Raw genomic sequence first — 14161 nt, forward strand, 5'->3', positions numbered from 1 at the left:
TTTTCTCTTTGATTGGAGCCCCATTCTTTTCATCTATGCCCCTGGCTCCTTCTCCTTCATGTTTTGGGTGCTCTCTCTGGGCTAACTTGGACACTGCCTAGGGAACCCCAAAAAGACCTACCAGACTCCTCCATCAGTAAGTGGGTAACTTCCTCAGTGAGGCTCCTTTCTACCCTGGCCCACAATGCTCTCCTCTTTCATCTTCTCACACTCTCCTCAACTCCTAGGCATTTATTGCTACTTGTGTTTTGTAGGTATGTGTCCAATCTTTCCTACCAGATCATAAGCTATGGAGGATAGGACTTAGCTTAATGCATCTTCTTGTACCCTAGTACCTTGCACATTGATTTGTATATCAGAAATCCTTCATCAAGACTGGCTACATAATTTGTGGGGCCCAGTACAAAATGAACATACAGGGTACCTTGTTAAAATGTATTAAGAATTTCTAGATAGTGTGTGACCTGAGCAGTCACACAGGGCCCTGCCCTTGCCCAAAGTAATTATCAATTACTGATTTTGAAAAAGAGTGATGCTATTGCTTTCATTTCTCCTCTTGGTTATCAGGATGTCATCACTTTTCATGATCTTATTCCCTGAAATTCCTTATATTTCTGGGTCTCACAGGAAAGATAGTTTGCTATCTCCATAGTCACTTTCTCCAAGTTACATTTGCATCAGGAAGGTGTTGCCCCAGCTCTAGAATATAAGTAAGGCATTGTTTGTTTTTAAAATTATGTTAGCAACTATCTAAAATCATATTTGTTTTTTCCCCTCTTATTTAAATGCACTTTGGCCTTATAGATGTATCTCAATCCAATGTATCCTGAAACCCAGGCGACTGAGAATGGACATTTATAGGATAGGAAGGTTTTCAACTGCTGCTTTTAATAGGAAGTGCTTTCAATTATCTCGCCCTTTGGCTTCTGGATGGTTCTTATACTCTGCCACCATATGCCAGGGAGGGGAAGCACAGGAGATGCTGATTTGGAGAATGATGTGTATCCAAGGCTTGTGAGCACATGGGTTGAGCCAAGTGTCTGTTAGACAAAATGTCTTTTTCTTTCTCTTGATGATTTATGGTCATAATTACTATTAGTAGGTGGCTGATATTTAAAATGAAATATGGTCCTTCTTAATTTTAGAGCAAATAACAACACAAATAAATTAGCAGTCAAATTAGCATATTGACTGGCTGGGTGAAGTATGCATAACATTTGCAACTCTGGTAATAAATAACTTGAAATATTGCTGTTACTTTTGCGTTTCTCCCCAAGGAGTGTTGGAGGTCTTTCTGATGTAATTTTTCATCAGTTCCTTGGAATGGATTAAACTGGGCATATGCTGATAACAGGTGGTTGTTCCAAGGTTAGGATTCAGGAGTTAATTGCCAGGCACATCTCGTTCAAATCATGTCTAATTGTCAGCCATGATTAAAGCTGAGGATGGAAAGCAATATAAAGACTTTATTCCTGGTGCCTTTTCTAGCAGAGTTCTATCATCTTCCATTTACTGTGTGACAAATGCGGAATTCTTAATGTGAATGTGTCCCATGCCTGAACTGTGTGTCTCCATTTGTCACTGTATCCCTGCCTTCCTTCAAGGTGTCTTATGGGCACTGGAAATGCATTATAATAAAACTGGGCCTAGATCTGGAGGAAGAATGTGACCCTCCAAGTTCTTGGGGCAGTAGAAGAGGGAGCCAGAGCCCTAGCCAGGTTCGTCACATGAATCACTGGCTTCTGGCCGTATCATGGCTATGATCATTTTCTTCTGGGTTGCAATTATTATAGTCTCAGATGTTTGCACGGTGAGTGATCTTAGAGATCAATTAACCTGTTTTGGATTGCATTATGTTTCTTCAAAAGACGTGTCCAAGTTCTAACTCCCAGTCCTGTGAGTGTTAACTTATTTGTAAATAGGATTTTTGAAGATGGTATTAGTTAAGGTGAAGCCAAACTGAAGCAGGTGGGGCCTTAATCCAATGTGACTGGAGTTCTTGTAAGCAGAGGACACTGGACACAGGGAGTAGGTAGAAGAGGGGAGAGATGGCCATGCTACAGAGGCAGAGACGAGGCATGGCTGGCTGGCACACCACCACCAGAAAGCTTTTGCACTTCAGGGAAAGCATGATCTTTCCAACACCTTGATTTTGGATTTGTAGCCTCTAACTGTGAGACAATCAAGTCCTGTTGTTTAAGCCAAATAGTCTGTGGTACTTTGTTACAATGGACCTGGAAAACTAAGAAATAACCTAACCCCTGATTTTACTGCTCATAGTGCCGAAACCCAGGGGAGTCAAGTGACTCTCTCAAGATCACACAGCTTTTGTGGGAAACAGCCTTGGAATTCAGGACTCCTAACTTCCTAATTCTTTCTCTGCTTTGCCAGGCTGTTTCTCAAAAATGTTTACAACAACTTTCCTTTCAGGTTACTTTTGTCATTTCAAAATCACACTGCTGGGCTCACATATTTGTTTAATGAACAAATAACTTTGTGAATGAGATAGGAGTGGATGGAAAAAAGAGGGGAAGGGAGAAGAGAAGGGGAGTAAGAGTGGAGCTGTGAGAAACAGGAAACAGAAATGGAGAAATGGACTAAATACTTGAGCCAATTTATGGATGAAGTTCGTCTATGAAAATCTGTGTTGAAATGAGATTCAAAAATTAAATCTTGTTTTTAATGAGATTATATTATTAGTATTTCATAAAAACAGGGTCTTTGTTTAGAATTGAGTCTCACCTGGTTGAACTTCAAATACCCGGTTCTGCAGAGTTTTCTGGGCTTTCTCTGGTTAGGCTTAGGCGCCAGAGTAACCTTGGTTATGCCATTTATGAGTTGTGGGAAACCTGAGCAAATGACAAATCCTCTAAGCTTCTTTTTTCTCATTTGTAATATGGAGATTATGACATCTAGATCATAAAGTTGTTGTAAGGGTAAAGTGAGATTTCTTATTTATATGAATTCATAATTCTATCCTCTGTTAGTCTAAAGGAGTATAGACTCTTTTAGTCCTGGAATGCTATTAATTTTTGTATCCCTTGTACGTTCAGATTTTGTGCTTCATTCAACCCATATTTGTTTAAAGTCATTGAAAGCTTTAGCTATAAGAATTTTAGTCCTATTCCCTTATGAGGAAGTTAATGATGAGAAACTTTTAAGTAACTCTGGTGAGTGATTTTTTTTTTATAATTAATAATTTTCTCCTAATTTATCAGTTCCCTTTCATTCATTCATTTACTCTTGAACCCCTGCCATGTGCCAGACTCATGGATAGGCACAGAAGAAATGATAGGGGATATAAAGATAAATTTCACATGGTTCTTAACCTCGAGACTCTTGTGCTCAAGAGAGGAGAATATGCTATTAAATTTTCGATAGCAATGCAATAGGGTAAGCATTATAATGGATTCTGGACAGAACTGATCTGCCGGGCTAGTCAAGGACTTTTGAGGTGGGTCATAATGGATGAATAGGAGTTTACCCGTTGGAAAAACAAGAAGTCATTATGCTTAGGCAGGAATACAGTCCCAATGTCGTTAAAAGGCACGGTGTGTTCATAATACATCAAGCTTCGTTTGGCTCATGGCCCATTGGATGCGTGGGGCTACAGCTGTTGGGTCCACGCATGTCCCTTCAGGGCACTCAACTGAATACTGACCACGCTTGTCCTCGCGCTTCCAGCACTCACACCTCTCCTTGACACAGCTCTGCCTTCCTAGGGTTGAGGTTTCTCTTGATGCCCTTTTTCTGTTTGTAAGGTAAACTGGAATACAGGGCAGGATATCAGCCTTCTCTGATCTCACTCATGCCCTCCCTCTGTGGGTAAATATATGCGGCATTGCACTCCACCCTCACGTTGCATATAGAGTTTTCCAAGTGTGCTTTTCTTGGTGGGAAAGGAGGCCCACAAGTTAGAGCTATATCTCACTCTACAGAGCGTGTCATTCAAAGGATAGTTGTCCCTGACCCATGAGGTCTCTCTATTCTTTTTCTTCCTACTACTTTGTTTCCTCTGCTCTCCCTTCGTTTTCTTCCTTTTACTTTCTTCTTCTCTCCCTACCCCCACCTTTTCTTTTCTCTCTTGCCTGTAGTTTGGTCCAACCAGTGGGCTCAGTGGTCATAGTTTAGCTTCTGATGCAGCAGCACGGATCTCCTTATTGAGTATGAGTGCAACTTCCTCCCTCTCTAACTCACTCTCCTTTCTCTATTCCTTGGCAACAAAGGTGGGCTGACCACCTGAGCATGCCAGTACTATGCATTAGGTGGATGGTGGTCAAGAGAAGGACCCAGAGGTCCTAGTCTGTTTTTAATGCCACCTGTGCAATTCTCTTTCTCGTGATAATACTGACTTCAAACTCATCCAAGAAACCCATGGGTCTGGCCCAGCTGGGGAGCTGGGAATGTGGTATAAAGGCCAAAGAGGGTGTCTGCATGGTTCCCCCATTTTCACAAGCTCATGCTGTCTCTCCTGGGGTTGTCTGGAAGAGATACTCCCCTGCAGATGGTCTCTCTGCTGCATGGGAGTGAGAGGATGTGTGTGTGTGTTTTCTCCTGATGTGAGAAGTCAGTCCAGAATGTACTGTCTCTCACTGACTCAAGCCAGGGGCATATTGTTCTGGCCTTTAGAATAATCCAGCATTATCCTTGAAAAAGTCAACTCGAGAACCTGTTTTGTTTCTTTTAGACTCATGAGCTGGCCAAACGTAATGGCCTCCAATAGATGCATTCTTCTTTTTGATTCTGCTGATTTGTTTCTTTTTTTTCTGTTTTTTTCCTTCCTAGGCTGCTTATTTGAGGATGACCTTTGCAGATCGTCTGAGATCTGTGTGAACGGTAAGTGTGAAGTCTTAGATGTCACATTGCTGTTCTCTGGGTTTGCCTATATCCTGCCAATCAAATGCAATTTCAGTTAAGGGCTTCAACCGTGCAGCGTGAAGGTTGGTCACAAGCCCTGTCTGGGTGGGTTCTGTTTTGTTTATGCTTCTTATGAGAATGGTGAAGTTGAAACTTCTCTTCATGTTTTTAAAAGGGGGAGAAAATGGGAAATTAATTGAAGTGGGAAATAGTCTTCTTATGTATATGTGTATTGAAATCTGTATTTATATCTTTATCCCAATATTTTTCTTACCTTTTTAATTTATCAATTTATTTAAAAATTTTATTGTTGTAAAATATATATAACATGAAATTTTCCGTTTTAACCATTTTTAAGTGTACAATTCAGTGGCATTAATTACATTCATGAAGCTGTGCAACCATCACCGCTATCTGTTTCCAAAGCGTTTTCATCACCACACACAGAAACTCTGTACCCATTAAGCCATAACTCCCCATTCTCTGTCTCCCCTCTCCTCTCCCAACCTCCCCTCCATTCTGGTAAACACTATTCTACTTTTCTGTCTCTGTGAATTTGCCTATTCTTGATACTTCATATAAGTGGAATCATGCAATATTTGTACTTTTGTGTCTGACTTATTTCACTCAGCACCACATTTTCAAGGTTCATCATTTCTTTTTATGGCTGAGTAATATTCCATTGTGTGATATAACTCAATATTTTAAGGTAGTTCATGGGAAGCTTTGCAACAGCAGTTGGTAGACTCCAGAGCCATCACTGATATATTCCCCATCATCGAGAAGAGTGGAATCATATAGATTGAATAGATCCTGCTACTAACATTCGTTCCCCTGACCCCCACCCCATCCCTTGCCCGGTTTGCTGCTTTCCTAATTTTGTTGCACTCCACCCATTTTTGCTCTTGCTATTAGTAGGCAAGTTTTTTCATCCTTTAAGCCACCTATTTTTTTTCTCTTATTAGACAGATAAGAAAACATATTTGGTGGTTCGTAAGGGTGAAAGTCCACAAGGGCAGCAGTGAAATTACAGGAAGCAGGAAGTCCTCCAGTAGTCAGCCCCTGGGAGGGATTGGGTAAATATGCTTCTCTCCTTATTCTGCCTTTCTCTAGAAAGAAAGCATATGCTCAGAGAGTGCTTATCACATCGCCTTAGAAGAAGCAAGTAATAGAGTGCCTGCTGGTCAGTAGCTGGGGCAACCTGCAGTTTTATAATAGGCCTTGAAATATTAAGGGGAGTGTAGGTTAAACCAGAAAATTCTAAGTGATTTTTTTTTCTGTTACGGCTCCCTTTTTTACCAAGTCCAATTGGGTTTGTATATGGGATACCAGGTAGTGAGAAAGGTATTTTCTCTTCTATCAGCTCACTGTCCTTCTCCCTGTCTTTAATTTGTGGGGAGTGAAAGGAGGCACAAAAAAGATTTTATCCCTCCGGGAGCTTATCTGCATCAGTTTCCAACCTGGCAAAGTTGTTCCTCTTTCCCACCCCTGGTTATCTGCACAAACATGGGTGCATGTGGGCTGATGCACCTGTTTGCAGAGGAAAGTGTAGGGCCTTGAGGGAGCTGTCGTTTGCATCTCTCTCCTGCTCTTTTACTTCTGAGGAGACTGACCATTTTGTGAAGGCTGTGAATGAGTCTTCTCTGCACACGGGGCAGCGGATTGAGCAAAACGTGCCTTTCTAGACAGAGACTTGCCTAAACTCTGCTTGTCCTTGTGGCAGAGCCAAAATATGACATTATTTGAGGGTCTAAAAGGCAAAATAAGGGACTGTGGGCATCCTGTGGTGATGACAATTCTAGGTCATAGATTTTAAAATCTCGGATTTGAGAAAACCTAAAGAGTTTCTTCGTGTCCTGGCAGCTCATATGCTAGCAGGAGGTTGGAACTGACAATAGAAAATAAAAAAGAAAAAGTGTAAATTATTGACAGTTATGGAGTGTTTTGTTTTATTTTGTTTTTCTTTCTTTTTTTTTAAAGAATTCTGTCAAGATTGTGGTAAGTGGTGACTTGGATTAAAGGAAAAATACAACAGAAACTTCAAAAGCTTGTTAAGATGAAGTGTTTGTAAGAGGTACATGACCAGTGAAAACTGCATTAATCTACCCACATGCTAACTCCTCCATCTTGATGGATCCTTGCAAATTACTATATTCTCCTTCTGTACACTGTGATTTCTTTCAGGCTGCCATGCTTTGGGGTCCTTTGAATTGCACCATGTGCAGCTATATGTTGAGTCAGGTGTTAAAAAAATGATTTGATTTTTAAAAAGTTATCTGCATGGACTCAATGAATGTTTATTTTAAAGGAATCAGGTATGTGTATGTGTATATGTGTGTGTGTGTGTGTGTGTGTGTGTGTGTTTAATTTAAGTAGAACCAACAAAATAAGAAGAGCTTATAACTGATTTTCCCTCCTGTTTCTTTCTCTTTGACAAAAAGCAGGTTTGGATGTCGAGTCATAATCATTCTTAGATTTCTTTTTCCTTCCCTAATCTCAGCTTGCCTCTCTAGTATGGAATTATATTAACATTATATCAAAAGAATAGCTTTGAATTCTTTGGAAAAACGAAAGCAATTTAAATGTAAATATAAAAATTCAGGGCCTTGATTTTATAGGAACAGGCAATGTTTGATTTTTTTTCTAGTATGATTAAGGCCCAGGAAATTGCAAAATGGGCCCTGTCCAATCTTAACAAAATTGTATGCTTTGTGTAGCTGATAGGGTGTAATAAAAAAAAAAAAGGTATCCTGCCATTACTGGGTCCAGATTTATGGTCGTCACTGTTCACTGTGTCATTCAGGCTGCCAGCTGGTCGGAAGCAGGTAGATGAGGCCAGGCTGCCACGTTAAGACAAATACAGTTAAAACAGAGGGTTGGTGACTTCGTGGAGTCTGGAAATGTTCTGTCGTCAGACCCAAGTCAGTCTCTGTCTCTCTTTTTCTCCTTTGGGTACAAGTAGAAATATGTAATCCTCCCTTATTTATGTTTGCAAAAAGCCCAGCAGACCCTGTGCATCTAAATTAAAACCAAAATGTTTGTATGGAATAATATACTATAAATAAAGTAAAAAGATAAACATACTGGGAAAAGCATTAGTGGCATATGTGACAAAGGGTTCATATTGTTAATTACAAAGAAAACCTACAAATTATAAGAAAAAGACAGAGAATTGTATGAGAAGATGGGCAAAGATGAGAACAGTAATTTACAGAAGAGGAAATGAAAAATGTCAAAGTTACATTAAAACACATTTAACCTCAATAGTAGTTAGGGAAATATAAATCAAAACAATACCCATCAGATTGACAAAAATTGACAAGATCAGTAACATTCAGTGCTGGTGAGGAAGCAGGGAAATGGGTACTGCCATACGTTGGTGGTAGGTGTGTGAATTGGTTGCACTCTTTAGGAATGTAGTCTGGCAATATTTATTAAATTAAACATATACTGATACTTGGTTTATCTTTGGGACTCACATATATAAAAATAAAGGTGTGCAGAATTATTTATAGTGGCAAAAAGCTAGAAATACCTCTAAGCCCCCTGATATGGGAATTATAAATTATGGGGGATCTATAGTATGGAATATTATATAGTGACTTAAGAATGAGTTTTATTTTATGACCAGGAAAAAGGTCCGTTTTGTGATAAGTAAAAAGAAGAAGGTTGGAGAACAGTTATATCATCTAATTTTGTGGGAAAACCCATGTATGTATATGGGTTTTTTTTCCTTTCCTGTATTACCAGAAAGAAGATGTGAACAGGAGCACTGGCTATCTTTTGGGGGAGCTAGGGGCTGTTTGGAGAGGGTATAAATGGGGGGTGGTTATCGTCTTATGTTTAAATATTTTTGGATTGCTTCATTCATTTAAACAATCTTCTTACTTTTGTAATAAAAAATAATCTAATGAAGAATTTTTAAAAGTCTCCCAGGGTGATTCTGAAGAGCAGATCAGGTGAAGATCTGCTGCTCTTGGGCCCTGCACTGTACAGGCCAAGACTCCCCTGAGGGAGCAGCCCCAGGGGAACTGAGAGACTCTACAGTTCTGGCAGCTCTTAGAAGATTTTGGATGGAAACTTCCTGGGAGTCTAAGCTGGCTGGGCAGGCAGACAGATGCTCTATGGAAGGTGGATCTCGGAAGTGAAGGAAAATTGACATCCGGGGGTAGCTGGTGTTAACCTTGGGTGTGTATGCAGAACAAGAACCTGGTGAATGAGACCAAAATCCAGGGTGTACACCACACCATGGGGCTGGGAGAGGGAGGGGCAGCAAGCCCTGGGGCTCAGTGACACGGATGATAGCCCTGGTACTGGAACTGAGCCACTGCTTCCAGCTCAAATGAGCATCATCTACCAACAGATGCAGAATCTACAGCCTGGGTGGCTTAAGGTCTCCTCACTGAGGTCCAGGTTGGTTTTTAGAACTGGGCATGGGAAATAAGAGCCCCCAGGTGAGCAAGGGGGAGGTTACGAATTCTGGAAAAAAGGCTGGGTCTGGTATCAAATTTGCAAGGCAGGCAGATAAGACCACGTCCTACGCCAGTCTCTTTGTTTGCCGTTGGTACTGCTGTGGACTCTTTGGAGAGACACTGCTACTCTTCCTCAGCTTAAACAGTGTACACGAGCCCCAGATCACCATTTGAAGGGAGAGGAGCGCGTGGAGGTTAAGCTTCTACTTGGTATTCAATGACATTATCATCCCTGTTCTTTTTGAGACAATAAATTGGGCTTCCCCCGCCCACCAGCTTGGAGAGTGTGAGGATCTGAATGCTGTGCTTGCCCGTCCGCACGTTATGTAGCTCCGGCATTCTAAATTTCGGGGTCTGGGCCATGTCTTCAGATGGAGAGGCAGCAGTGACTCTGGGCAAGCATTGTCCTGAGCAGGTGGTGGTGAAGATTGTTTGCGCCTTCTGCTTCTGCCCTGGGATGTGCACAGACTATTGGCTCCTTGAGAAGTAGGTATCGTGGTGCCTTTCTACCTCCAAGAACTGCTCTTGGGTTTAAGCTGTTCATCAACTCCAAGCATCTCTGCATACGAGGGGATCAAGAGGTAAACTAGATTCTTCCAATATTTTGACTGCTGATTATTCAGAAAGACAGTGGGCGGTTAATCACATGGCAGGGAAATGGCCATACAGACTCTTTTTTTAAAAAGTAAATTCAGTTTTATTGAGATATATTCACATACCGTACAATCATCTATAGTGTACAATCATATAATTATGCATTCATCACCCCAATCTATTTTTGTACATTTTCCTTCCACCAGAAAGAATAAGAATAAAAAATAAAAGTAAAAAACAGAACACCCAAATCATCCCCCCATCCCACCTGTGCCAGTTTGAATGTATTATGTCCCCCAAATGCCATTATCTTTGATGTAATCTTGTGTGGGCAGACCTATCAGTGTTAATTAGATTGTAATTCTTTGAGTGTTTCCATGGAGATGCGCCCCACCCAACTGTGGGTGATGACTCTGGTTGGATAATTTCCATGGAGGTGTTGCCCCACCCATTCAGGGTAGGTCTAAATTAAATCACTGGAGCTATATAAATGAGCTGACAGACAGAAGGAACTCAGTGCAGCTGTGAGTGACATTCTGAAGAGGAGCTACAGCCAAGAAGGACACTTTGAAGTAAGCACAGGAGCTGCAGATGAGAGACAGTTTGAAGACAGACATTGAAAGCAGACACTTGCTCCCTAGAAGCTAAGAGAGGAGAAATGCCCCAAGAGCAATTGAGAGTGACATTTTGAAGAGGGGCTGTAGCCTAGAGAGGAATGTCCTGGGAGAAAACCATTTTGAAACCAGAACTTGGAGCAGACGCCAGCCACGTGCCTTTCCAGCTAACAGAGGTTTTCCAGACACCATTGGCCATCCTCCAGTGAAGGTACCCAATTGCTGATATGTTACCTTGGACACTTTATGGCCTTAAGACTGTAACTGTGTAACCAAATAAACCCCCTTTTATAAAAGCCAATCCGTCTCTGGTGTTTTCCATTCCAGCAACATTAGCAAACTAGAACACCACCCTATTTTTCATTAGTTTTTGTCCCCATTTTTCTAGTCATCCATCCATACATTGGATAAAGGGAGTGCGATCCACAAGGTTTTCACAATCACTCTGTCACCCCTTGTAAGCTACATTGTTATACACTTGTCTTCAAGAGTCAATGCTACTGGGTTGGAGTTTGATAGTTTCAGATATTTACTTCTAGCTATTCCAATATGTTAAAACCTAAAGAGGGTTGTCTATATAGTGCATAAGAATGTCCAACAGAGTGCCCTCTTAACTCCATTTGAAGTCTCTCAGCCTCCAAAGCTTTACTTCATTTCATCTCACATCCCCCTTTTGGTCAAGAAGATGTTCTTAATCCCATGATGCCAGGTCCAGATTCATCCCTGGGAGTCATATCCTGCATTGCCAGGAAGATTTCCACCCCTGGGAGTCAGGTTCCATGTAGGGTGGAGAGCAGTGAGTTCACCTGCTGACTTGGCTTAGCTAGAGAGAGAGGACCACATCTGAGCAACAAGGAGGCACTCAGGGGGAGACTCTTAGACACAATTATAAGCAGGTTTAGCCTTTCCTTTGCAGTTACAAGCTTCATAAGGGCAGGCCCCAAGAAAAAGGGCTCGGCACATCAAGCTGTCAGTCCTGTGTTTGTGAGAACATCAGCAACAATCCAGGTGAGGAAGTCCAGCACTTCCGTATTTTCCTCCAGCTCCTCAGGGGGGCCTGCATATATATTTTTATTCTCTGCTCAAATTACTTTGGGATGTGTTGCTATTTCACTCTAACCTATTCAAACCTACCATATCTCATGTTCTAGTTTACTAATGCTGCGGAATGCAAAACACCAGAGACGGATTGGCTTTTATAAAAAGGGGGTTTATTTGGCTATACAGTTACAGTCTTAAGGCCATAAAGTGTCCAAGGTAACACATCCGTAATCAGGTACCTTCACTGGAGGATGGCAAATGGCGTCTGGAAAACTTCTGTTAGCTGGGAAGGCACGTGGCTGGCATCTGCTCCAAAGTTCTGGTTTCAAAATGGCTTTCTCCCGGGACATTCCTCTCTAGCAAGCTTGCTCCTCTTCAAAACATCACTCACAGCTGCACTGAGTTCCATCTCTTTGAGTCAGCAGGTTTATATGGCTCCACTGATCAAGTCCACCCCGAATGGGTGGGGCCATGCCTCCACGGAAATATCCCATCAGTTATTGTCCAAGTTGGGTGGGGCATATCTCCATGCAAACAACCTAATCCAAACATTCCAACTTAATCCCCACTATTATGTCTGCCCCACAAGATTGCATCAAAGAATATGGCTTTTTCTGGGGGACATAATACATTCAAACTGGCACACTCACTTCCTATTCAAAGTTCCATGTAATTGTGGTGTTTGAACAAACTGACTGCAGAAGTTATATTGTTTAGAAAATATAGATCCTGCACCAAATAAACATCTCTTCCTTTGCAGACTCTTTTAAGAGGCAGTCTGCAGTGGCCCCTGAAATGATGATAATTTTCATACTCACCTGTATCCTTGTCTGGAGTTGACAAAAAATCAATAAGGGAAACAGAATATGTCTTCCTCATTACCCTTCCATTTGAATGTTGTGTTAGAATTACAGAGAACTCTCACGCCTGTCACTTCATCAGATCCTCACAGCAATGCTTGGACAGGGCAGAGGTTTTAGTCATTACCTTATAGATGATTCAAAGTGCCTGAGAGTACTTAATGCCATGAATTTTACACTTAAAAATGGTTACAATGGTACATTTTAAGATAGGTCTATTTTACCTCCAAGAAAAGGGGGAAGTACTGATACATGCTACAACTTGGCTAAGCGTTGAAAACCTTATGCTAAGTCAAAGAAGCCAAACACAAAAGCCACATATTGAAGAGTTCCATTTATATGAAATGTCTGGAATAGGAAATCTGTAGAGACAGCAAGTAGATTAGGGTTGCCAGGTGCTGGGAGAGGGGAGAATGGGCTGTAACTGGGAACAGGGGCAGGCTGCTTATGATGATGAAAATGTTCTAAAACTGATTGTGGTGATGGTTGTACAACTCCATGAGCATACTAAAAACCAGCGAATTGTACACTTTAAATGGGTGACTTGTAGGATACGTGAATTATATCTCAATAAAGCTGTTGAAAAAAAATGAGAGAGGTTAAGTGGCTTGCTCAAGGCTACAATTACATGTGAAAGAAAGGAGGTTAGAATTCAAGAGTTCTGATTTATAATCCAATGGTCTTTTTATGTAGACATAAAAAAGCAATAAGTTTTATAAGAATAAAGCTTTAGAGCATGGTGTTAAGAGTAGACTCTGGGCTGGACTGATTGGGTTTGAGTCCTGGTTCCGCCACTGTCTAGATGTGTGTCTTACTTCTTTCTTTCTCAGCTTCCTCGTTTGTTAAATGGGAATAATAATAGGACCTAACCTCATAAGATGGCATGGAGATTAAATGAATCCATATATGTAAAGGGCTTTAGAATAATGCCTTTGCAGCATCTGCTTTTCAGTGCCTGGACTTTCCCAGCCAGACTCTTCCAGGGGAAGCCCAGTTTGGTGTAAGTTGTGCAGAGATCCCTGAGATAACACCGCATATTTGTGTTTCTGTGCACAAACTAAATTCTGTACACATATGTGCTCTATAGGTGTTTGCTCTTGTTGTTGTTTTCAGCATTATAAATTTATTGATTGCACTTTTAAAATGACTGCAGTTTGCCAAATTAACATAAATGGACTGTTAAATATTATCATCAATCAATGCTATGAATTCACCCCCACATTTGTCTTTTGGGTTCATTTATTTGACATTATTTGTGTACTAAACATGTGCTGGGACTGTGCTAAGGAACTGGGGCTGCAAATGTTACTTAGGTAGTGTACTGGTTTGTATATATTATGTCCCCCAGAAAAAGCCATGTTTTTTGATGCAGTCTTGTGGGGGCAGACATATTAGTGGGGATTAATTTGGAATGTTTGGATTAGGTTGTTTCCATGTAAATGCACCCCACCCAACTATGGGTGATAACTCTGATTGGATAATTTCCATGGAGGTGTTGCCCTGCACATTCAGCATGGGCCTTGATTAATTTACTGGAGCCCATATAAGCTCAGACAGAAGGAGCGAGCTTGCTATAGCCAAGGAGACTTTGAAGAAAGCACAGCTGCAGATGACAGTTTGAAGACAACCATTGAAAGCAGACTCTTGCTTCAGAGAAGCTAAGAGAGGACAAATACCCCATGTGCAACTGAGAGTGACATTTTTGAGGAAATGCAGCCTAGAG

The 14161-nt window shown here is 41.2% G+C and overlaps 1 protein-coding gene across 1 annotated transcript in view; it reads left to right on the forward strand.

The window, feature by feature from the left end:
- The window catches only part of PTPRN2 (protein tyrosine phosphatase receptor type N2), a 1313563-nt gene that overhangs the window by 152305 nt on the left and 1147097 nt on the right, over positions 1-14161 (forward strand). The window contains exon 2 of the mRNA XM_037835719.1: positions 4786-4836. Within this exon, the coding sequence (XP_037691647.1) occupies positions 4786-4836 (51 nt within the window). The remainder of the gene's footprint in view (positions 1-4785; positions 4837-14161) is intronic.

This window comes from Choloepus didactylus, chromosome 5, assembly GCF_015220235.1.
Source record: "Choloepus didactylus isolate mChoDid1 chromosome 5, mChoDid1.pri, whole genome shotgun sequence".
In the NCBI taxonomy this organism is placed as follows: domain Eukaryota; kingdom Metazoa; phylum Chordata; class Mammalia; order Pilosa; family Megalonychidae; genus Choloepus; species Choloepus didactylus.